At 48.8% G+C, this 23,777-nt stretch overlaps 1 protein-coding gene across 4 annotated transcripts in view; it reads left to right on the top strand.

Annotated features, from left to right (window-relative positions):
- cdc42bpb (CDC42 binding protein kinase beta (DMPK-like)) overlaps window positions 1–23,777 on the top strand; it is a 25,870-nt gene extending 2,093 nt beyond the window's left edge. The window contains exons 2-39 of one of the 4 annotated variants that reach the window (XM_037086809.1): window positions 2,307–2,398; window positions 5,695–5,778; window positions 5,893–5,988; window positions 6,062–6,210; window positions 6,749–6,842; window positions 6,958–7,158; window positions 7,507–7,755; window positions 7,924–8,203; window positions 8,297–8,404; window positions 8,655–8,788; window positions 8,962–9,204; window positions 9,663–9,773; window positions 9,961–10,205; window positions 10,373–10,478; window positions 10,630–10,754; window positions 10,852–10,957; window positions 13,148–13,296; window positions 13,384–13,481; window positions 13,556–13,635; window positions 15,555–15,599; window positions 17,084–17,158; window positions 17,245–17,316; window positions 17,440–17,545; window positions 17,673–17,809; window positions 17,911–18,050; window positions 18,368–18,449; window positions 18,532–18,748; window positions 18,971–19,033; window positions 19,107–19,348; window positions 19,462–19,816; window positions 19,901–19,998; window positions 20,088–20,172; window positions 20,300–20,417; window positions 20,504–20,621; window positions 20,803–21,033; window positions 21,449–21,557; window positions 21,643–21,704; window positions 23,060–23,777. In XM_037086809.1, the coding sequence (XP_036942704.1) occupies window positions 2,307–2,398; window positions 5,695–5,778; window positions 5,893–5,988; window positions 6,062–6,210; window positions 6,749–6,842; window positions 6,958–7,158; window positions 7,507–7,755; window positions 7,924–8,203; window positions 8,297–8,404; window positions 8,655–8,788; window positions 8,962–9,204; window positions 9,663–9,773; window positions 9,961–10,205; window positions 10,373–10,478; window positions 10,630–10,754; window positions 10,852–10,957; window positions 13,148–13,296; window positions 13,384–13,481; window positions 13,556–13,635; window positions 15,555–15,599; window positions 17,084–17,158; window positions 17,245–17,316; window positions 17,440–17,545; window positions 17,673–17,809; window positions 17,911–18,050; window positions 18,368–18,449; window positions 18,532–18,748; window positions 18,971–19,033; window positions 19,107–19,348; window positions 19,462–19,816; window positions 19,901–19,998; window positions 20,088–20,172; window positions 20,300–20,417; window positions 20,504–20,621; window positions 20,803–21,033; window positions 21,449–21,557; window positions 21,643–21,704; window positions 23,060–23,182 (5,228 nt within the window). In that variant the 3' untranslated portion in view covers window positions 23,183–23,777. Of the gene's footprint in view, window positions 1–2,306; window positions 2,399–5,694; window positions 5,779–5,892; window positions 5,989–6,061; window positions 6,211–6,748; window positions 6,843–6,957; window positions 7,159–7,506; window positions 7,756–7,923; window positions 8,204–8,296; window positions 8,405–8,654; window positions 8,789–8,961; window positions 9,205–9,662; window positions 9,774–9,960; window positions 10,206–10,372; window positions 10,479–10,629; window positions 10,755–10,851; window positions 10,958–11,481; window positions 11,545–13,147; window positions 13,297–13,383; window positions 13,482–13,555; window positions 13,636–15,554; window positions 15,600–17,083; window positions 17,159–17,244; window positions 17,317–17,439; window positions 17,546–17,672; window positions 17,810–17,910; window positions 18,051–18,367; window positions 18,450–18,531; window positions 18,749–18,970; window positions 19,034–19,106; window positions 19,349–19,461; window positions 19,817–19,900; window positions 19,999–20,087; window positions 20,173–20,299; window positions 20,418–20,503; window positions 20,622–20,802; window positions 21,034–21,448; window positions 21,558–21,642; window positions 21,705–23,059 lie in introns of all 4 variants that reach the window. The other 3 variants (XM_037086807.1, XM_037086805.1, XM_037086806.1) reach the window with 3 other exon arrangements.

Genomic DNA, 23,777 nt, shown 5'->3' with positions numbered 1-23,777 from the left:
TGTGCTGATGGACGCTGTAACAAGCGCCAACAACAGTGATGTGAGAGGCGTCAGTCAGACGCCAGGTCACATCTTACAGATCACACCTGTGGAGGTGGTCGAGGTTCATGTCTTTCCCGTCCCGTGCCGTGATGAAGTGTTTGTCCAGTTCCCAGTCAGGATGGTCTCTGTAAGAGCTGAATGTGTCCTTCCTGAGTTTATCTGTAAGAAGTCAGCAGGTGGTGACGAGTGATGACCGTGACAGTTGGACAGGTGGAACTGTTCACCTGCTCCGCCTCAGCTCCTCCGATGTCATCGCGTTTCTTTGCGTCTTCCTGTCTTTGTTCAGTTGACGCTGAGCGGTAGATGTTCTCTGTGCTGCTGATGTAGCAGCTGAGTGGAGCTGACGTCCTCTGAAAACACAATTAACACCAGTTGACTCCAACACTCTTACTGGTGCATAAACCAGTCTGTGCAGTCAGACTGGTTGGACTGACTGAATAATAAAAACAGGTGCTGTGTGATGTCATACAGGTGAGTTTTAGTGTCATTGTTGATCTTCAGGTCTGAAGCTCAGCTGGTCTGAACCAGGAGTAAGTGTGAGTCACATGACTGACAACTAATTCACTGATTGGGCGGTTCTGGTGATGTCATCAGGTCAGTGAGGCTTAGGGCTGTCAAAATTGCTCCAAAATGACGTTTGAATATTTTGTTGTGAAAAAAGCACACAAGTTTGAACCATGTGAATATCTATATTTGTGCATTATGTCAATAACGGGACAAACTCATACAACGAGACATGATAACTTGTGTTGCTGGTGGTGGAATGCTAAGCTAACTGTAGCTTACTCAGCTTGCATACAACTTTGTCTCCAGGCTGCAGACCACTCTCTCTGCTGCCGAGTTGGGCTCTGAGCTTTGTGCCATTATGTTTTCCTCTCTGCCATCTTCATCTGCCGTGGTTTTCGTTTCACGTCATGGCGTGCGTCCACTCGCAGAGCAGCCGCTGATATGTTTTTTTCCACAGTCGAATATTAATTTTCACAATCAAATCTTTTTTTTTTTGTTTTATTCAAATGTATATTTGAATTTAGAATATTCGTTGAGGGTGCTGTGTGTTTGTGAAGTCAGAGAGGAAGAACAGGAGAAGGATACCAGGTCCAGGTCTCTCATCTGGTTATGACTGGTCTGAAGTGAGAGCTCAGTCAGCTGACATCAAACAGTTTACGTCTCTGCACCTGGACACGTTAAAACGTTGTGTCTTTATGGAGTGTGACGATTTATTTTTCAGAACACGTATAAAAAATTGATCAGAAGTCACAAAATGTAAAACAATGCAGGTCAATTTTCACTTGATTTAACTAGTAATCATCTTGTGATCGATGTCACTTCAGTTCTACTTTCTGACTGAAAGATCAGAAGCATCAGGAGACGTGAACACTTTGTGATCAGACTCAGCTGACTGCATGACGTCTCCTGACTCTGCTCAGTTGGTAGATCAGCGTCCCATGTACAGAGGCTGTGTCCTCGCTGCAGTGGACCCAGCTTTGACTCCCGGCCTGTGGACCATTTGCTGCGTGTCACTCCCCCTCTCTCATCTTGTTTCCTGTCATATCTTCAGCTGTGCTATCAATAAAGCCATAAGGGCCAAAAACATTCTTAAAAAAAGAACTCCTGGTTCTGTTTCCACAAACACATCTGGAAAATGTCCCGATGATCCAGTTTCTTTCTGACAGAGGTTGAAACACAGATATGAACAGTAGTCTCTGGCTCACCTGCTGAGGCAGGTTGGACTGATCTGATTGGCTGATGAAGTGTGTCAGCTGCTGTTGTTACTGTTGTCTTATCATCAGAATCTGATTCTGATCTATTGATCCACCAGCACTGATCAATATGAGGACTGATACTTCATTCATTCATAATGTTTCTCTGAAGCTGAAGTCCATATGTCACCCTACATTATACATCATATAGATCCTGTGTGTGTGTGTGTGTGTGTGTGTGACCCAGATAACATGGGCAGATAAATAATAGATGAATGGAGAGCACACTCTTCAGGGTCCTAATGCCCCTCAGCTCGTCCCCCATGCTGCAGTGTAAATACTGCGACTGAGTATCTGGATGTACAGTCAGTCGATTATGTTCCTTTATTGATCAGCTGTCCGAGAAATTCCACCTGGCAGAGAAGAAACACTGAAAACAACACAGAACAAAAAGCAGACGAGCTGACCAAGATAAATAAACTACAGTAGATGGCTCTGTTTACATACACCTGCGCACTGTGTGTATATTTATATATGTGTGTGTGTGTGTGTGTGTGTCCTCAGTGAAACCCTTCACCACCACAGTGAAGGACATGCGGCTGCACAGAGACGACTTTGAGATGCTGAAGGTGATTGGACGAGGAGCTTTTGGAGAGGTAAGACTTCCTGTTGACCTCTGACCCCCCTTCATCTTTCTCCTCTTCCTCAGAGCATCAGAAAACACAAACAGTCTGTCCTGATTGGTCCATGTCTGATCAGCTGGAGGCGGGGCTTTTATGTGAAGATTTGTTGGAACAAAATTCAGAATAAAATCAGTTTCACGGTTCAGAAGATTTTGTCCCAAGTTGTAAAGTCTGTCACCATCTGTTTATTTAGTATATAGTCAATAAATGATCCAACATATTGAAACTATGATATGAACTGTATGAGTTGTAGCGTCCGAGCTGAGTGTCACTCTGAGCTTGTGTTTTCTGTGAACGCCTCGTTCTCTTCCTGTGTTCTTACAGGAAGTGTTTCCAGTTAAATGTAGCGCTGCATTTCCTGTTTATAACACTGAGCTTCCTGTCTGCTTCCTCTGTGCTTCCCACAGGAGCTCTGACTTTTTTTCTTCAATAAGCTTTATTCAAACAGATGAGTAAACATGAGGACAACCAGCAGAAACACAGTAGTCGCTCGTCAGCTGGGAGGAGTTTAACTGTGATTTAATAATAGTTCACATGTCGTCGAGTTCTCTGTTCAGAGTGTGACACAGCGGTCAGCTGCTGTTTGCACTGTACTCATGGATGTAATGGATTACTTTGACTGCCAGGGAAGTTATGAACTGAGAGTCAGTGCAGTCTTTAAGCTGTCAATCATTAACAAGTCTCCGCCTCCTGTAGTTCAGTCAGTCTGATAACAGCTGGACTAAAGTCCACATGTGGTTCTGTCTGTCTGAGTGCAGTGAACTCAGGCCGACGCTGGTGTTGGTTTGTTTGTATGAATCAGTTCAGTCTGAACACACACACACACACACACACACACCTACCTGTGATCTACACACACCTGTGATCTAAAGACATACAGGTGGATATTGTTGGTCATTGACTGACACTGACAGCATTGAACAGGACTGCAGCTTCTCGTGTGTGTGTGTGGGTGTGTGTGTGTGTGTGTGTGTGTGTGTGTGTGTGTGTGTGTGTGTGTGTGTGTGTGTGTGTGTGTGTGTGTGTGTGTGTGTGTGTGTGTGTGGGTGTGTGTGTGTGTGTGTGTGTGTGTGTGTGTGTGTGTGTGTGTGTGTGTGTCCTCATACCAGAGGAAGGGTGTGTCAGAGCCACACCTGCCTGCAGCCTCGGGATATAAACACACGTGTGTTAGTGTACTTATGAGGACCATTGTTGCTGTGAGACTCACCTGATCCTCACAAACACACAGACACATCAACACACACACGTACAGCGGGACCAGTCAGGTGTGTCCGTACAGGTAGAAGAATAGGTGAGGTGTGGCTCCACAACAACAGGCCAGATGTACACACACTGATCTCCAGCCGCTTCACTGTGACAGGCTGTCAGGTTAACGAGGTCTTGTGATGCTGATGTTCAGGTTCTTACCTGTGTTCAGGGTCCAGGTGATGTAACAGGAAAGTTTACACACTTCAACACACAAAATGTTTCCTAAAAGCAGCTCTGCTGCAGCGTCCCCACTCACACTGGGTGAGACGCCTCAGTCTTTGTGAGAGTTGTTCTTGCGTGTTGTCTTTTATTTCAGCAGCAGCTGTATGTCTGCTGACTGACTGCAGATATTTTATAATAATTATACAAATCAGACCTGCCAACTTGTACGCATTTTGTGTTCTCGGTACGCATTTTGACCCTTAAGTACGCTTGTACGTATTGCTGCTCTCCTGGGACGCATTTTGCTGCATTTCGCAGTTCGCCTGTTTCAGTTTCTATGCAAGTTCATATCTATGAAGTCGCTTCTGCCGCTGAGACAAAACAATCTGTGTGTAAGTGGAGTGAAAAGGTTTTGGCCAATCAGAGCGCTGCATTTTAACACCCTCGCCCACCTGTCCGTCCTACTAAATGCTCCGTGCGTTTGATCTAATTCAGTGCATCAAGGAAGCTGGCCGGATAACTGATCCCTCTTCAGCTGTTTGCTGTCACTGCTGATGCAAACAGCGTTGCAAAGGTAAAATGAAGACACTGAGTTTACTGGACGGTGTTGTTAACCACTCGTCAAAGTTACCGTTCATCGATGTTGTGTGTGTGTGTTGCAAATGGCGGGCTAGCTGTCACGTTTCCCTGATTCCATTACTGCTGCACACAAAGCTTGTGTGCCATGGCGGCGGAACCGCCTCCAAAAAAGGTTCGGAAACCTCAAAGTTTTCTTGACAACTATCGGGGAGATGGCGTTGCCTGCACATGTCCAGGCTGCCCCATCACTCGTTCTGCACCGTGTGCAAGACAGACATCAGTCATCAAGGGGCAACAGGTAACGAGCAGTCCCACTAATACAGTCACAGTAATACTCCCCGGCCCACAAAACATTGAAAATAAGAGAAAAACGTTCATAGTGTCAGTGGGCTGGCTTTAGTGGGGGGACAAATGTCTAAAGGTCTAGAAGGTTTTAGACAGGCCAGGTGCCGATTAACATAAGATAAATAAACAGAGTAATTACAAAACAGCATTTAGGTTACAGTTGGGCTCATAATATTATTATTAGAATCCTAATTGAATCTATGAACACTGAATATGACCATGACATCATAACAGGGAGTCCAGCTGTGACCAGCTGTTGTAGCTCTAGCAACTGACACTATAGGCATTTAATGCAATAACACCCTCTTGAAAGCCTGTCAGAAATCATCTGACCCATGTTATTTATTAGCCTATAATTGTGTCTCTGCCAGGGTTAAATCTTGTGCTTTTGTAGTAGTTGCTTTATGCCTGGGGGATGTATAACATTTCTTGAAGGTTGGCAGGTCTGAAACATGCATGAGAATAGATTTCCATCATTTCCTATTACACTTTCAGAAGTTGGTCGAGTTTGTAGCCAGTTTATGTAGTCGATGGAAGTGTCTGTCCTCCTGTCTGTCCTCCCGTCTGTCCTCCCGTCTGTCCTCCCGTCTGTCCTCCCGTCTGTCCTCCTGTCTGTCCTCCCGTCTGTCCTCCTGTCTGTCCTCCCGTCTGTCCTCCCAACTCTTCCTCAACATTTTTGTCTCTCTCAGTGTTCATGTCTCTCTTCCCTCTCTCTCTCAGTGTTCATGTCTCTCGCCCCTCTCTCTCTCAGTGTTCATGTCTCTCTTCCCTCTCTCTCTCAGTGTTCATGTCTCTCTTCCCTCTCTCTCTCAGTGTTCATGTCTCTCTTCCCTCTCTCTCTCAGTGTTCATGTCTCTCGCCCCTCTCTCTCTCAGTGTTCATGTCTCTCGCCCCTCTCTCTCTCAGTGTTCATGTCTCTCTTCCCTCTCTCTCAGGTTGCCGTGGTGAAGATGAAGCACACAGAGAGGGTTTATGCCATGAAGATTCTCAATAAGTGGGAGATGTTGAAGAGAGCTGAGGTGGGTTTAGATTGGTTCCAGATTTGTTCCAGTTCTGGTCTGATGTCTACCATATTTGTAGTTTTCTGACTGTTAGCGTGTTGAATTTAACATGACAGCGTGTTGTGTGTACAGACGGCATGTTTCAGAGAAGAGCGAGACGTCCTGGTGAGAGGAGACAGTCAGTGGATCACAACTCTGCACTACGCTTTCCAGGACGACAACTACCTGGTCAGTACTGCACCTGCTGCAGAGAGTTCTGTTGCTGGGACGGTTGATCATGTTGAGGTGTGTTTTCCTGCAGTACCTGGTGATGGACTACTATGTGGGCGGGGACCTGCTGACTCTGCTCAGTAAGTTTGAGGATCGTCTTCCAGAGGACATGTCCAAGTTCTACGTGGCTGAGATGGTGCTCGCCATCCACTCCATCCACCAGCAGCACTACATCCACAGGTACTGGTTACACTGGTTACACTGGTGTCAGTGTGCAGCAGATAGGTGTGGTTTGGCTGAATGTGATGCGGTAGATGGTTACCATGGTAACAACTTTTCCTGGCAGCAGTGTCCTCTGGGAAATAGCCAGTTTCCTGTTCAGCCTTCCTTCCTGTGCAAAACCTAAAACTGGTTCCATCTCAGTCAGACCAGAACCGACTCCAGAGTTAGAGAAACTCTTTTCACACAGAGACAGCACTGAAGGGCCATAGACAGCACAACAGAGACATCAGACCCACAACCTGTTCTGTCTGACCCTGACTCATGAAGGATGTACCGCTCTGTTGCAGCTCTGTCAGAACCTCTGTCACGCAGGCGGAGCGCTGGAATAATGATGGCACATGGTGTGCAGAGTAGGAGAAGAAGCTGCTGATGTTTCAGCTCTGACCTGTTGGGTTACTCTGACAGTCTGAGTGAAAGTTTGTGTTTTGCTGCTCTGAAACTACAGAACCTTCTGGATCAATCTGCTGATGTCATTAAAATGTTTTGTGTGTTACAGAGACATTAAACCAGACAACGTCCTGCTGGATGTTAATGGTCACATCCGCCTCGCTGACTTTGGGTCCTGTCTCCGCATGATGGAGGATGGCACGGTAACACACACACACACACACACACACACACTGGGTTTAGTCTTAAAGTTAACTGGGTCCAGTTCTGAGTTCTGGTCTGATGGCATGAAGGACTTGCTCTGTGGTGTCGGTGCAGGTGCAGTCCTCGGTGGCAGTGGGCACTCCAGACTACATCTCCCCTGAGATCCTGCAGGCGATGGAGGACGGGATGGGTCGATATGGACCGGAGTGTGACTGGTGGTCTCTGGGAGTCTGCATGTACGAGATGCTGTACGGAGAAACACCGTTCTACGCCGAGTCGCTGGTGGAAACCTACGGGAAGATCATGAACCACGAGGTCAGCGTGTGTTACCATGTCATTAACATTCATCCATTGAATAAGGCAATTAATAAAGTGTGTGTGTGTGTGTGTGTGTGTGTGTGTGTGTGTGTGTGTGTGTGTGCGCTGAAGCAGCCTGTCGTGTTCAGCTGAAACTAAAAGGGTTGGCCGCTCTCATGTTTCCAGGTCTGTTTGTCTCCAGACTCTCGTCCTACTTCCCCATTTCTAAATCTAACTCGTCTCTCGGTGGACGAACCAGCCGCTGTCCTGCTCTCCATTTCTGTCTCATTATCCCTCTGCCTGTCTGTCTCTCTCTGTCCTCTTTAATACACTTTTCTCTCATATTTTCCTTCTTCTTGTCCTCAGGATCGTTTCCAGTTTCCCTCCCATGTGACTGACGTGTCCGAGGATGCCAAAGATCTGATCCAGCGGCTGCTTTGCTCAAGGGAACGTCGGCTCGGACTAAACGGGATCTCAGACTTTAAGAGCCACCCGTTCTTCAGCGGGATCGACTGGGACAACATCCGATCCACCGAAGCGCCCTATATCCCTGACGTGTCCTCGCCTACCGACACTTCCAACTTTGACGTAGACGACGATGTCCTCAAGAACCCAGTGAGACCCCAAGTCCTAAACCCACAATACTGGTTATGAACCAGTAAGAGTGTACCAGTCCTCTATGAGTGTAGTATTTCTGGTCCTGGTCCTGTGTCTGGTCTTTGTCCTGTGTATAAACTCTTGAACATATGAAGCGTCCAGTCTGACACAGTGTTTCTCCTGCAGGACATCTGCCCTCCAATGTCTCACACTGGTTTCACTGGTCAGCATCTCCCCTTCGTCGGCTTCACCTTCACCACCGGCAGCTGTTTCGCCGACGGTGGCTCTGTCAGCCGGGCAAGGCAGGGCCTCCGGCAGGAGGAGGTGGGAGGAGGAGGAGGAGGAGGAGGAGGAGGAGGAGGAGGAGGAGGAGGAGGAGGAGGGGGGGGGCAGGAGGTGGAGGCATTTGAGAGGAGGATCCGCCGACTGGAACAGGAGAAACAAGAGCTGAACCGCAAACTGCAGGGTGAGATGGACACATTTTGAATACTGTCATTAAAACTACCAGATAGAAATATGTGCTGATGTCGTCCTGCTGACCTCTGACCTCTGTGTGCAGAGTCGACCCAGGCCCTGCAGGCTCCAGCTCGAGGAGGAACTCTGACCCGGGACAAAGAGATCAAGAAGCTGAATGAGGAGATCGAACGGCTGAAGAAGAAGCTGGCAGGTGAGAGTCGTCATCGTAGTGACAGCAGTGTTGGTGTTAGTGGTCGTCACACTCACAATTAATTCTCCTCAGCAGCAGTTTTAGTCACATCTCTCAAAGTGTGTAAAGAAAATCACAGAGATGTTAAAGATGTAGCACTGGACCTAGAACCAGATGCTGTGGATGGCTGTACTAAGTCAAGCTGTATTTAGTGTTGGGTCATGTTAAGCACCCTTCAGGTGAGTAAGCCCCTCTCCCCTCTGATTGGTAGACTCTGATAGGCTGGAGCACCAGTTGGAAGAGGCGGTCACACTAAGGCAGGACTACGAGAGCTCCGCCTCCAAACTGAAGGCCCTTGAGAAGCAGGTGAAGACCCTGAAACAAGAGAAAGACGACGTCCACAGGGTACGACACTGTCAACAGTCAGTCACATCACACGTCTGATCATGTGGTTCATGACTCAGGAGATGAATATTCATAATCAGCAGTATGATCCACAAAAGTTTATTATCAGGTCTGACCTGGTGCAGACCTCCATGGATCAGTTGTCCTGACCATGTCCTCCTCTGTGTGAGCAGCAGCTGGCCGACTCTCTGGAGCGTCTGAGGAGTCAGACGAAGGAGCTGAAGGAGGCTCACTCTCAGAGGAAGCTGGCCCTGCAGGAGTTCTCAGAGCTGTCGGAAAGGATGGCTGACCTGCGCTCCTCCAAGCAGCGTCTGTCCCGTCAGCTCCGGGACAAGGAAGAGGAGATGGATGCCCTCCTGCAGAAGATGGACGCCATGAGACAGGAGATCCGCAAGACAGAGAAGAACCGCAAAGAGGTGAGACAGTTTAACAGACTGCTGTCAGTGATGAAGACCATGAGACGTGGTTGAAAGTTCAGTTGAAATAGAAGTTTTTATTATTACATTATTTTTTTTTTGTACAATTTAAGGAGTTAAACAAAAGTTGTTTTCAGCCATCAGCAGCAGGTCAGTTAAAACAAATCTGATCAAATATCAGCTAATGGAAAGCTGTAAGATTAAGATCAGAACTCACGTCTCACCATCAACATTTAGTGACGTCACATAACAAACAGAAGCTCAGAGTTGAATCCATCGTGAATAAACAATGTTAATAATCTGTAACAGACTCACACAGCAGGGTCGTTCCTCCTGTTCACCACCAGAGGGAGACAAACACCAGGCAGGTTAATCTACTGACAGGAAGTCAGAAGATAACCAGTCAAATGACCTTCAGAATAAAAGCCTTGTGTGTTTTTTTTTTTTTTTTTTTTCAGCTGGAGGCTCAGCTGGACGACGCAAAGGCGGAGGCCTCGAAGGAGAGGAAGCTGAGGGAGCACAGCGAGGTTTACTCCAAACAGCTGGAGACAGAGCTGGAGAGCCTGAAGGTGAGAGGACACACACACACACACACACACACACACACACACACACACACACACACACACACACACACATACACACACACACACACACATACACTCCTGCCATAGCCAATAATCTGGCCCTGACTAAAGTAGAAATACAATAGCACACAAACAGAGGGACTGATGGTGGTTCTGGCTCTGGTCTCAGTCTCAGCAGGGTCGGGGAGCAGCAGCCGGGGGGGCGGAGTCTCAGCAGGAGCTTTCCCGTTTGAAGGCAGAGCTCGACAAGAAGGTTCTGTTCTATGAGGAGGAGCTGCTGAGGAGAGACTCCGCCCACTCCTCCGAGATCAAAAACCTCCGTAAAGACCTGCACGAGTCCGAGGGGGCGCAGCTGGCCGCCAACAAGGAACTGCTGCAGCTCCGAGACAAACTGGACAAGACCAAGAGGGACAGGTGAGTCCTGAACCAGGTCTGTATGAGGGACAGGTGAGTCCTGAACCAGGTCTGTATGAGGGACAGGTGAGTCCTGAAACTGGTCTGTATGAGGGACAGGTGAGTCCTGAACCTGGTCTATATGAGGGACAGGTGAGTCCTGAACCAGGTGTTGTGTGTCCCTGCAGGCAGACGGAGATGGATGAATCTGTTGCAGCTCTGAAGGAGAAACATGAACGAGAGAAAAACCTGCTGACAGAAGAAAACCGCAAACTGACGGCTGAAACTGACAAGGTGACTGAAACGTTCTGAGCTCAACACGTTGATGTGTCATGTGATCGTTCCTGGTTATTACAGCTGTCTTAGGTGTTCGACACTCAGCCCAATCATATCTGTGGTACTGTCACTGCACATGCTCAGTAACTGTCCTCCTCTGTCATCTCAGCTGTGCTCGTTTGTGGATAAACTGACGGCTCAGAACCGTCAGCTGGAGGACGACCTCCAGGACCTGTCGTCTAAGAAGGAGAGCGTGGCGCACTGGGAGGCTCAGATCGCTGAGATCATCCAGTGGTGAGTCGTCTGTCTGATCATGTGACTGTGGTCGACCACTAGGGGGCGCACTGTTTTTAATGTGTGTGTGTGTGTGTGTGTGTGTGCGTGTGTTCAGGGTGAGTGATGAGAAGGATGCTCGAGGTTACCTTCAGGCTCTGGCCACCAAGATGACGGAGGAGCTGGAGACGCTGCGCTGCTCCAGTCTGGGAACAAGACCTTTGGTAAACACACACACACACACACACACACACACACACACACACACACAACCTGTGTGGAAGTAGTCAAGGACCGAGCAGCAACACCAGTCCTCAGACCTTGAAAACCTGGAGAGCCTGGAACAGAAAAGCTTTTCTGTAGAAAACATCCTGGCAAATAATGCTGCAAGGTTTTTCTTGTGAAGCAGCTTGAAGGAGGAAGTGCTGAGTGTTCAACACTTTTCATCTGTTTCACAATAAAAGCCTGAGTTGTCTGTCTGATCCTGTTCAGGTGTTTCACCAGCCAACTGAAATACCTGAACGGTGTCAGTCATTCCAGAAACAAACCTGTTAACAAGATAACACACAGACTGACATTGTGTACTACATGTACTGTGTCTGTGGTTCTGTCAGTGGTTCTTGGTTCTTCCTGTGGTTCTGTCTGTGGTTCTGTCTGTGGTTCTTGGTTCTGTCTGTGTCTCTGCTGTCTGTAGTTGTGTTGGTCCTTCGTGTCTGTGTTGACGTTTCTTTTTAATCTGCTGTCTCAGCCTGAGTCAGGAGTGGCCACGCCTCCTAAGAAGCCCTGGCCTCCTATTGGCGGAGACAGGAGGGTGAGTGTGTCGGGTCACTTCCAGCCAAATGGGTTCACACCACCTCTTTATGGGCGGGTTCTAAGAAGCTTGCATGGCTGTTGGCTTGCATGTCTGTCACTCACAATAATCTCCAGGCGTTTCAGACTTCCAGAGGTTTTATCACAGATTCTGTTAGTTCTTGATGTATTTGGGGTCGTTGAAGGAGTCCAGAGCTCCTTTCGGGCTCTGAACATCCTGGAGGACGTTTGATCAGATTCTAACTCCGCAATTCCACTGGATGCATGTCCGCTGGGTTCCGCCTCTGGTCTGGTTTTGCTCCGACGTCCGTTGTCTGCGCAACCTCCACCTGCTGTGTTTTGAGTCCGGCACAGCGCTGTCAGACAGCTGGAGTCACGAGACTGAAGAGTTCCCGCAAAAATTACATAATCTTTCATGATGAAGTTAGAGGTATGTGGTGTAAACACGACCGAGGGATCAGAAGAAGAGCTTGTATTTGTCTCTTTTTGGAATTTTTTGTGCTGGCGTCACCACGGAGGGATTTACTTTGAAAAATTAACCGGATGTTATGCTGCAGATGCGCGGCGCAGCAGACCCCGTAGAAGTTAACACACAGACTCAAGTGAAAGCCATCAGCTCTGCTGCCGTGACCGAGCGGAGCGTGACCAGACACGTATCTGGTGGAATCAAGGGGTCAGGGAGTTCTGGGGGTCAAATTATTTGAAAGTCCTTGAAATCTGAGGTTGACCCAGAGCTCATTAATGGTTCCCAGTCCTTGAGGTAGGAGCAGGGTTTGAGCATGTTCAATGGGTCTGAATCGCAGTATTCAGGGCAGAGGGGGTCTTAAAAGGTATTTGAGGGGTCTTAAGGTAGTTCCAGAGTCCTTGAGGAGTGACCTAAGGGTTCCAGTAGTGCTGGACTGGTTCGTGACAGGATTTGTGTTTGATCCAGAGGGAATTTAGTTTGTCCCTGGGAAGTTCAGTGATGGAGTCCTTGAGGGCCTTCCAGGGCTTTTGTAGAGCTTCCAGGAGTGCTTGAAGGGTTCTTGTGGTTCTTGTGACGGAAACCGGGTCTTAAACTTTGACTAAAGGTCATTTTAGAGCTTCAGGGTCCTTGAATGATTCCGGCCGTGGCTTGTTCGCAGCTTCAGTCCCAGCATGCCTTGAGGGAACCCGGGGTTCAGGCATCAGAGTTCTGATGATCAGATATGCTCATGGGCTGCTCTGATTGGCTGTCTGCTCCAGTTGTTCTCGTCTCTGAGTGGAAGCTTTGGTGTGACGGTGCTTTCAGACAGCCGCCGGACGCAGAGCTACCTGTGATCTCACAGCCTGAACGCCAGCGGCTGCTGCTCACCGCCAGCGCCGGCCTCATCACAGTTACAGCGAGCTGGTCACGGCTTCAAATAGACAAAGTCATCCACACTGTGACATCACAGCCCACCAGGTGATAAAGCCACCTGCGGTGATGGCGGCTCGCTGTCTGAAAGCGCCTGATCTGATCTGTGTTGTTGCCATGGTTACCTGCTGCCTGATGTGGCCGCGCTCTAGCATTGATTAAACAGCTGTTTAAGGTTCAACATAACTTTAACGAACAGGACTGACTCCGCCCCCCCGTCTCCCTGCAGGACCCGTTGTGGAAGGTGCGTCGCAGTCAGAAGTTGGACATGTCGGCTCGTCTGGAGCTGCAGTCGGCTCTGGATGCTGAGATCAGAGCCAAGCAGCTGGTTCAGGAGGAGCTGCGCAAAGTCAAAGCTACAAACATCAACCTGGAGAGGTCAGAGGTCATACAGGGTCAATCCTTACCTGTCTGTCTCCTCAACCGTCTCCCTGCTCACCTGTCTGTCTGCCTGTCTGTCTGTAGTAAGCTGAAGGAGTCTGAGGAGAGGAGCAGGGACATGGGGGAGCAGATGGAGAGTCTGAAGAAGGAGATGGAGGAGAGTCGCACCCGCTCCGACAAAGGTGAGAGTGAGAGTCCGTCAGGTCAGATCATCGCCATCAGGTGACACAGACTCACCTGTTCTATCTCTGTGCAGGTCTGAAGCTTCCAGACTTCCAGGACTCCATCTTTGAATACTTCAACACGTCGCCTCTGGCTCCTGACCTCACCTTCAGAGTGAGTCACCTGTCAGTCAGTGGTTCTGTTCATCAGCTGCTGATGTTTATTTATGGTCGGCAGACAGAAACATTGTGACGTCATCAGTTTAAATGTTACCAAGATTTTCAGGTTTTTAAAATATAAAACATGTTGATTCATAATTAAAGTACAACAGAAAGTTTTAGTTAAAGACTGAAGTCTGTTTGACCGACACAAACAAACACTGTCATCATTATTATGATTATTATTGACGCCTGTCACCAGAGGGCTATTCCAGAACGGAGGTTCAACAAACTCTGAGTCTAACTTATCCTGTGAAGTGAAACTCTGAGTTTTCAGTTCCAGAACAGCTGATCTGAATTAGGTAAGTCGACTCTGAGTATGTTAACTCTGAGATGAGCTCGTGCCTGACGACTAGTAAAAAGCCATCATCAGTGGAGCTCCGATACTGTGATTCACCATGGCAACAGGGGAGAAAACAGGAAGCAGACATTTTCTAGGGAAAAAAAGTAACACAGCTGCAGCCGTAATAAAAATCACTGGCAGAGTTTTAGATGCGGTCGTCTTTTCATTTTGGATTTAACATCACTTTCTTTTATATTAGCCTTTAAGGAAGTTGTTGAATGTTGTTCAGTGTTTAGTTTTATTTCATTTTAGGCTATTTTATTTAATTTAAATCGGCTGAAAATGAAATATAAAAACAGTCTTGCGATGGCTCCTAACTTTGGTTTTATTTCACATATAAAAAAAAGTAAAAGTTTATCCAGTGGATATTTTAACATGTAGTAGCTTTTACCACCAACAGATAATATTTCACACACATAACACAACCAGAGGAGCTGATCCTGAGTCAGGTCGCTGGGCGACCAGAGGAGCTGATCCTGAGTCAGGTCGCTGGGCGACCAGAGGAGCTGATCTTGAGTCAGGTCGCTGGGCGACCAGAGGAGCTGATCCTGAGTCAGGTCGCTGGGCGACCAGAGGAGCTGATCTTGACGGCGTAACTCACCCCCAGCACCAACATTAGAGGCAGACACACACTGACTGTCAGGTTGAACTAGAAGTCATTTCATCTCATACTCAATGTGGCAGCAAACTAGAAACACGGGACTTTGAAATGACATTGTTGGAAAAAATACAATAGGCTCTACTGATGGTTACTGTTGTAGTTATCTGTGGGAAAGAAAGCCAAATGAAATGTGAGTTAATTCTCTTTAACTCTTTAACTTCTGGCTGCTGGAAGGTGATTGATTAACCTGCAAAGTGATAAAAAAAAAATAAAAAATTTAAACAGAGAGGACTGTTCAGATCTGAGACGTCAGCGATGACGTGTAGCCTGATATTCGCTGTGCGGCTGGAGAATATAAATGACGGACTGCTGTTCAGTTCAGTCCTCGTCAGGGAGTGAGAGCTCATCTGAATGAATCTAAATTCTCCTCCTGGTGTAAAACTATGTGAATTATTTCTGCTTCAACATGATCAGACTGAGAAGTAAAGGACAGCTCCGTCAGACTCAGGGTTTCTTCAGGTAAACCTGCCAGTGAGCAGGTTATGTTCACAGAGGAAGTTACCGCAGCAGAGTTTAAATGACCTCTCTTTCTGGAACTGAAAACTCAGAGTTTCTCTCATCTCAGGGTTAACAAACTCAGACTTTTCACAAAACCCGCTCTCTGTAATACCCCCTGGTCACATTCAGACAGCCATTGCTGCCATGGCAACAAATCAGTGTTCACTTTTCTCCAAACAACTTCACACAATCAAGTATAAACATCTGATATTGTTATAATTTCATATAAGAGTGAAAAATTTAGTGTTAAGTTTTCAGCCAATCACAGAATCTAAAACAAACAAGCATCAGGTCCCATGACAACGACGATGATGTCATCAGGTGTAGTGTTGAGTGTCTGAAGCTGTTGTTTGTTTCTCTCTGCAACATGGAGGCTTCTGTTTGCTCCGCCTCCTCGCTGCTCGCTCTCTGGGAAGAAGTAAGTTAATCCTCCAGGTTACCCACAATGCCCTGCATACAACCTCCCCTACCCACAATCCTCTGGGGCAGCTAGCTGTCAATCTAACGTTGGTGGTAGCTGCTAGCTGTGTGCTAACAGTGAGCTGTTAGTGTGAGGTGACCTCAGCTGACACCAGTGATCTGATTGGCTCCCAGGAACATCTGTGTGTTGTTGATATGCTGCCGTTAGCCAACCAGCAGACAGCAGACACCATCACTGTATTTATTTCACCATACTTAAATTTCACTGGCTGAGCTGAGGTCATGTGACCTGAATACAGTAAGGCTCACATGCGAAGGCCCCGCCCACATATATAGAGCAGACCGGCATCATGTGGTCAAGGCCACACCCGTTTGGAGTGGGCGGAGTCTCTTTACTTCCTGTTCAAACTGAATCTGAGCCGGTCTGGTCTGTAGTCTCCCTCCATGTTAGTCTGGTTTCACTGAGTCTTCTCTCCTCCAGCTCAACATGTAGTTGTACAAATACTACATCACTCCTGCAGTACTGCGGTGCTGCAGCACTGTAGTACTACAGTGCTGTAGTACCGCAGTACTGTAGTACTACAGTAGCAAAACTACATTAGTAATCTATTACTGCAGTAGTACTAACAGTAGCTGAAGCTTTCTTCCTGTCATATTCAGACTCTAATCATCTTTCTCAGGTTCAGAGATGATGTGAATAAAACTGATGTGATTTAGATGTTTTTACTGATCAGATTGAGTCAGTATTGATCTGTGACAGAGTGAATTCTCAGTGTGTGTTTCATGAGGTTTGCTTCAGATTCATTGATCGGTGACGTTTGCTTCTAAATTGCACCTTGCCAGGTTGAAGTATGACATCATATATTTTTGTCAACTTGCGGAAAGATAATTGTCATTTATTCATAAATCATCAAACATGTTTGTAAATCTCGTGTGTGAATCGTGAAATAGGTTGCAACGAGTTTCTATGTGTTGTAATCACAAAACACACCATCCCAACATGATGGATCCTGTTCAGCTGATCAGAGAATCAATATGATTGATCGTTGACGCTTCGATCAGACACGAGGAGCTGAACTCCTGACAGATATCACTGACGTACTGTGACAGGATCAGCTCCGCCCCTTCTAGTCGACCTCGATGAGACCTCAAATCTGTACGAGAGAGACGAGTATAAAATTCTAACATAACAAACATCTGCTTCCTTGAGGACTTTTACAGAGAAGGAGACTCAGAGATCATCACCTCTCTGCGGATTGTTTCACCTGGTTCTGTCGCCAGGACCGGTTCTGTCGTCAGGACCCGGTGATGAAGCTGGTTGTTAATAAAGTAGCCGATCAGACCCAACATGTACAGACCGACACCGCCACGACCAGGTGCACAGGTGGTCTGTGCTGCTGTCACACCTGACCGTTGTGTGGGAAACATCGTGTTAAAGTGTGTCAGCTTCACATGTTGCCGTTTCCTGTCTTTCACCTGCAGACCACAGACATAGACTCCACCCCTCAGAAGTCAGAGACCACGCCTCCCTCCCCCTCCACCATCTCTGAACATGAGGTGAGTCTCCAACACCAGCCGTCTGTCTGTAAACTGTTACCTGCACCTTTACCTTTCCTCAGTCAACCACCTGTCTGTGTCAACAGGAAGTGAAACCAGCCTCGGTCCCAGCGAGCCCCTCCCCCACCTACCAGAGCTCAGCACTGACCACACCAAAGGTACGCCAGGTGTGACGTTACCTGACAGGGATGGCACACTTGATCACAGTCATTAGGAGTTCTTAATGAATTGCTGCTGTTAAATAATCCTGTGTGTGTGTGTGTGTGTGTGTGTGTCTGCAGCCTAAAGCTCACCAGCTGAGTATCAAGACGTTCTCCAGTCCCACTCAGTGCACACACTGCACCTCACTGATGGTCGGCCTCATCAGACAGGGATACGCCTGTGAAGGTACACGCACACACACACACACACACACACACACACACACACACACACACACACCCAGCCTCCAGTTTAAAGGTTCTAATTGAAGGTAAAAGATTCACCCTCTGACTTCCTGTCTGTCTCTCCTCAGTGTGTTCCTTCATCTGCCATGTTTCCTGTAAAGACCACGCCCCCCTGGTCTGTCCAATCCCAGCAGAGCAGGCCAAGAGGCCGCAGGGCATCGATGTCCAGAGAGGCATTGGCACCGCCTACAAGGGCTATGTCAGAGTACGTGATGAAGTTCTGACACAACTCTGACTCGGTACTCATTCAGTAGTTGTGCTACGGTTCCACAGTACCAGAATGACGTGTTTCCATCTGTCTGTCAGATCCCGAAGCCCAGCGGGGTGAAGAAGGGCTGGCAGCGAGCGTTCGCTGTGGTCTCTGATTGTAAACTGTTTCTCTATGATGTCCCGGAGGGGAAGTCCACCCAGCCGGGGGTGGTGGCCAGTCTGGTGCTGGATCTCAGGTAACTGCTCACAGGGGAGCATCAGAGAGTCTGAGGCAGTCTGGGAGCTGCTGAGAACACACAGGGTCTTGGGAAAGGGTCTGGTTTTTGTGTGTTTGAAAGTTTTGTGAAATGATCAGAGTCTGGAACAGGTCAGGCAGGATCAAGGGTCACAGGATTTGAGAAGGTTTTGAGGACGCTCATGGTTTGTGGGACGGGGTGGTTTCAAGAGCGTTCTGGATGTCTTAAATAGATTTGAGTAGTTTTATTAAAGCTTCCTTGGATAATGATCTTTATTGTCAGTATGTTGACATGGTGAACTCTCACTTGTGTTGCAGAGACGAGGAGTTCTCTGTCAGCTCTGTCTTGGCGTCAGATGTGATCCACGCCACCAGGAAGGACATTCCCTGCATCTTCAGGGTAGGAGACCCCGCTGGTTCCTCACATGTGACCTTTGAACTCCACGTTTTCTGACCCTTGTTGTTGTTTGTGCCTTGATCAGATGACGTCGTCACAGCTGATCTCGCAGCTCTCCTCAGTGTCTCTGCTGGTCCTGGCGGAGAGCGAGGTGGAGAAGAAGAAGTGGGTCAGGATCCTGGAGAGTCTGCAGAGCATCCTGACCAAGAACCTGCTGAAGAACCGTCAGGTCCACATCCTGCACGAGGCCTACGATGCCTCACTGCCCATCATCAAGTCCACGCTGTCCGCCGCTGTGCTCGGTCAGTTTCTGCAGGCTGTGTAGTGATACTGACTAAAGGTTTGAAGGTGTTGGCGAGAGTTTTTAAGCGTTTTAGAAAGTTGTGATAAAAAAAAGTTCTATATATGTGAGTCTCAATGTTTCGTCTCTGATTTAATTTGTTTGGTCTCATTCGATGGTTTCAGGCAGCTGAAGGTCTCTGCAGCATCCACTAAACTGTTATTTTCATTTACTGTCACTGCAGATCGAGAGAGGATCGTCCTGGGGACAGAAGACGGATTGTTTGTGGTGGAGGTCACCAGAGACGGTGAGTCAGTCGGTCGGTCGGTCAGATAGACAGACGGACAGTTGTTGTCACTAACCTCTGTCTCTGTCTCCAGTGATCGTACGAGCAGCGGACAGTAAGAAGGTTTATCAGATCGATTTGATCCCGAAGGAGAAGATCGTCGCTCTGCTCTGCGGTCGGAACCGTCACGTTCACCTTCACGCCTGGGGGGCGCTGGAAGGCGCCGAGTCCACCTTTGACATCAAGCTGACGGAGACCAAAGGCTGCCAGGCTCTGACCACAGGGTGTCTCCGGCCCGGAGGCCCAGCCTGTCTGCTGGCTGCCGTCAAACGTCAGGTGAGGAAACTGAGGAGAGAACCAGACAGTTGACCTGCAGGTTTCCTATGGTTCTGCTTCAGTTCCAATGGTTCTGGTTCCGTTCTAATGCTTCTGGTTTGGCCTCCCTCCAGGTCCAGTGCTACGAGATCACTCGAGCGAAGCCGCACCATAAGAAGCTGTGGGAGGTGCAGGCTCCAGGTGTGGTGCAGTGGTTGGGGATGGTGAGGGAGCGGATCTGTGTGGGTTATCCTTCGGGCTTCGCTCTGCTCGCCCTGCAGGGGGAGTCGTCCCCCATCAGCCTGGTGAGCCCGGCCGACCCGTCGCTGGCCTTCCTGTCCCAGCAGCCTCTGGACGCCCTGCACGCTCTGGAGGTCGGATCCTCAGAGTTGCTGCTCTGCTTCAGCCAGCTCGGCATCTACGTGGACGGACAGGGCCGCCGGTCCCGAACCCTGGAGCTGATGTGGCCTGCCACGCCGCTCGCGTGCAGTACGTCACTCAGACTCTACAGGTTGATTGGCCATTGATCAGTATTGACAGGTTATTGATCAACACGTCTTTCTCTCTCTCCAGGCTCGAACTCGTCCCACCTGACGGTCTACAGTGAGTACGGTGTCGACGTCTTTGATATTCACACCACAGAGTGGGTTCAGACCATCTCCCTCCGCAAGGTAACCAATCACAGCACAGTACTGATCAGAACACGCCTGAGTAAACAGCCAATCAGAGTTCAGAACCAATCACATGTCTGTGTCCTCAGATCAGACCTCTGAATGTTGAAGGGACCTTAAACCTGCTGAGTTCAGAACCTCCACGTCTCCTTTACTTCAGCAACACCTCATCAGGTAATGACCACACACACAATGCACACACCTGGACGCACCTGGACGCACCTGCACACACCTGGACACTGGCAACTGTCTACCACCCTGGAGCTTACTTGTCTCTCACCTGTCTGTCTCTCACCTTCAGAGGGCGACCTCACCATCCCAGACACGTCAGACCACAGCAGGAAGTTGATGGTTCGAACTCGCAGCAAGAGGAAGTTTCTGTTTAAAGTTCCTGAGGAAGAGCGACTTCAACAGAGGAGGTGACTCAGCAAAACACTCGCTGTGTATTGATCATTGTGTATTGATCATTGTGTATTGATCGCTGTGTATTGATCGCTGTGTTCAGGGAGATGTTGAGGGACCCGGAGCTTCGATCGAAGATGATCTCTAACCCAACAAACTTTAACCACGTGGCCCACATGGGACCAGGAGACGGGATGCAGGTCCTCATGGACCTCCCTCTGGTAACTCCTCCTTCCTCACCTCCTCCTCCTCCTGTCGGCATGTTCTCCTCCCTCACCTCCTCCCTCCTCCTCCTCCTCTCCAACGGCTCTGTTCATCACACTGACTCCTCCTCTCTTCTCTCCTCCTCTTCCTCCCCCTGTCTCACCTCCCTCACCCCCTCTTCCTCCTCCTGATGTTCAGGTTTGTGATGTCACCTCCCTCACCCCCTCCCCGTCTCCCTCCCCCTCCTCCTCCTCCTCCCGTCACACCCTCATCTCTCCCCCCTCCAACTTTGAGCACGTCTATCACATGACTTCGGCGTCGGCTGGCGCCTTCTTGCAGAAAGACGCCTCCTCTTCCTCCTCCTCCCAGCAGAGCCTCCTGCAGCCTTCTTCCTCCTCCTCCTCTCCCTCCACCTCCTCTCTGGGAAGGGTAGGCCAGCTTCTCTCTATCGCCCTCCCCCTCTCACCCTCCTCCCCCCACTCCCACACTCCTCTCTTGCTTTGCAGTGTCACAAACTGAGTACTCCAGAAACACTGAGAGGACCTGAATGCAGCATCAGTCAGCAGCTGATCAGAAACTGATATTCAGAATTGATTATTTTATAGATGATATTTAGAGTATATAGATTAATAGTTTGGTTTACGAAGCTTTGAAATAGTGAAAAATATCAGTGACGTCTTCAAACTGATCCTGTGGTGATTGATTAATCAATGAACTGATAATGTTCAGTCCTCACACATGACGACCACCAGAGGGCGCTGAACACCCACATATTACATCTAGTGTGTGTGTGTGTGTGTGTGTGTGTGTGTGTGTGTGTGTGTGTGTGTGTGTGTGCACGCAGAGTGTGATGCCTTCCTCTCAGGACGACTCCATTAAAGAGAAGCCCCGCCCACTGTCCAGTATCTCCCGGCAACAGAGGAGCAAGACACACATCACCCGCACAGCCTCAGGTAAACACACACACACACACACATATCAGGGACACACTGTGCTGCTCTGTGATGTCATCTGTAATATATGTTGTCATTGGTTCAGATTTTGGGGGAGGGGCTACATCTCGAGGCATCTCCGAACCAGACCAGGACTTGGACCGAGAGGTAACAGACACACAGACATCAGGATAATCAATACAGATGATCAATAGCCCCATTCACACTGGTGATTGGATGCGGCTTTAGTGCACCAATTCCCAGCCACCGTCTCTGTGTGAATCTCTTGGAGGCAGCGGTGCTGATCCACCTCTGGAGGTAGTATCAGGGCCACATTATTGAAGAACAGAACCAGTGTGAACGGATAAACCGGCTTCGCGTATTGAGGGCGTGTCGATCTGACAGTCAGAGAAATGTCCAACAAGCAACGTTACAGGACCAAACAACAGTAACATTGTAACTGTAACTGTCTTTGGACACTTATATGAGGAAAAAAATACCACAGCTGTACGTGGAGAAGTGTCTGTCCTCCCGTCTGTCCTCCTGCCTGTCCTCCCGTCTGTCCTCCTGCCTGTCCTCCTGCCTGTCCTCCCGTCTGTCCTCCCGTCTGTCCTCCCGCCTGTCCTCCCGCCTGTCCTCCCGTCTGTCCTCCCGTCTGTCCTCCCGCCTGTCCTCCCGCCTGTCCTCCCGTCTGTCCTCCCGTCTGTCCTCCCGCCTGTCCTCCCGTCTGTCCTCCTGCCTGTCCTCCTGTCTGTCCTCCCGTCTGTCCTCCTGCCTGTCCTCCCGTCTGTCCTCCCGCCTGTCCTCCCGTCTGTCCTCCTGCCTGTCCTCCCGTCTGTCCTCCTTGTGATGAAAATAATAATAATAATTAATCTCCTTTGTGAATGGGGCTAGTGTGTGGATAATCAATACAGATGATCAGTGTGTGTGCAGATAGATCAGATGAGTAGTCAGTAGAAAGGTGTCAGCTGATGAGCAGGTTCAGGTGTGTCACCTGGACGTGCTGACGAGGTCACTGCATCTGTCTCTGTCCATCACTGTCAACTGAACGCTGTGTTCTGATTGGACCCTGGAACAGGCGTGTCCTGTTGGCTCTGAACTGGTTCTGTTATGTGGAGCTGAACAAACTCCCACCAGCCCGTCCTCACTGGACTTTGAGTGCAGGGATACAGCGGCAGAAAATTGAACCTCTGCTGTGGCAATAACGATCAGTTGAGAGCGACTCTGCAGGCGACCTGTCCAGAGACGGACACACCTGTGTGACTGCAGGTCATCACAGCACCACTGAGGACCTGATCAATACTGAGTGATGTGTTGATGCGGTTCTGGTCTCATCTGTAACGGCTCCACACTCTTTGTTTAAGGGTCAGACTGAGTCGCTCCAGACCCAACTGTGATTTTCTTCTTGTTGTTGTGAATTCTGTCTGAAGTTGTTCAGCTCTTCATATTGATCAGTGAACAGATTTATCCATCAATCAGCTGATTGACCTGTCTCTCTCTCTCTCTCTCTCTCTCTCTCACAGCCGGACTCGGACTCGACCAAACACTCGACCCCCTCCAACAGCTCTAACCCCAGCAGCCCCCCCAGTCCCAACTCGCCCCACCGCAGTCAGCTGACTCTGGACGGACTGGACATGGATCCCTGAGGCCCCGCCCCCCCTGGACTGAATGAACCAATCAGGCTGCAGACTGAGTTTAAATTTGACTTGATGATTTTATTGTGGCGGGGCAATTCTGAGCTTCCTGCTGCTTTTACATGTGTTGGATTTTACCTGCTGGGAAGCCCCGCCCCTGGTTTTAACCCTGCCCCCTGCTGACAGCTGCTGTGTTTGACCTTTGACCTTAGTGTGATTGGCTTTATGGGACCAGTCACCTTCTTTCTGAATAACTTCCTGTTGAGCTTTATTGGCTGTTAGCCTGTGAGCTAACTGTGGCTAACAGATGGGAGGTCTCACTCTGATGAGAAAACACTGTATGAATTAATTTTGTTAAACTTGCACATCATCATCATCTTCATCATGTTGTTGTTGTAGGAGAAAAATAATCTTTGATTTGTGTCAGTGATGATCTTTCCTGTTGCACACCCTGACCCCGCCCACTGACCCCGCCCTCTGACCGCTCAGGTGGGGGAGGAGGGGGGGCACACCTGAACACTACTGCTTTTGTTTGTCAGAATCACAGTTAAACAATCTTTGTAACGACGAGACAAGACACAGACTCAATAAAACAACCTGAACACAA

The sequence above is a fragment of the Acanthopagrus latus genome, chromosome 22, assembly GCF_904848185.1.
Source record: "Acanthopagrus latus isolate v.2019 chromosome 22, fAcaLat1.1, whole genome shotgun sequence".
In the NCBI taxonomy this organism is placed as follows: Eukaryota; Metazoa; Chordata; class Actinopteri; order Spariformes; family Sparidae; genus Acanthopagrus; species Acanthopagrus latus.
Note: the sequence above shows the minus strand (reverse complement) of the source record. Positions and strands in the feature narration are given on the sequence as shown.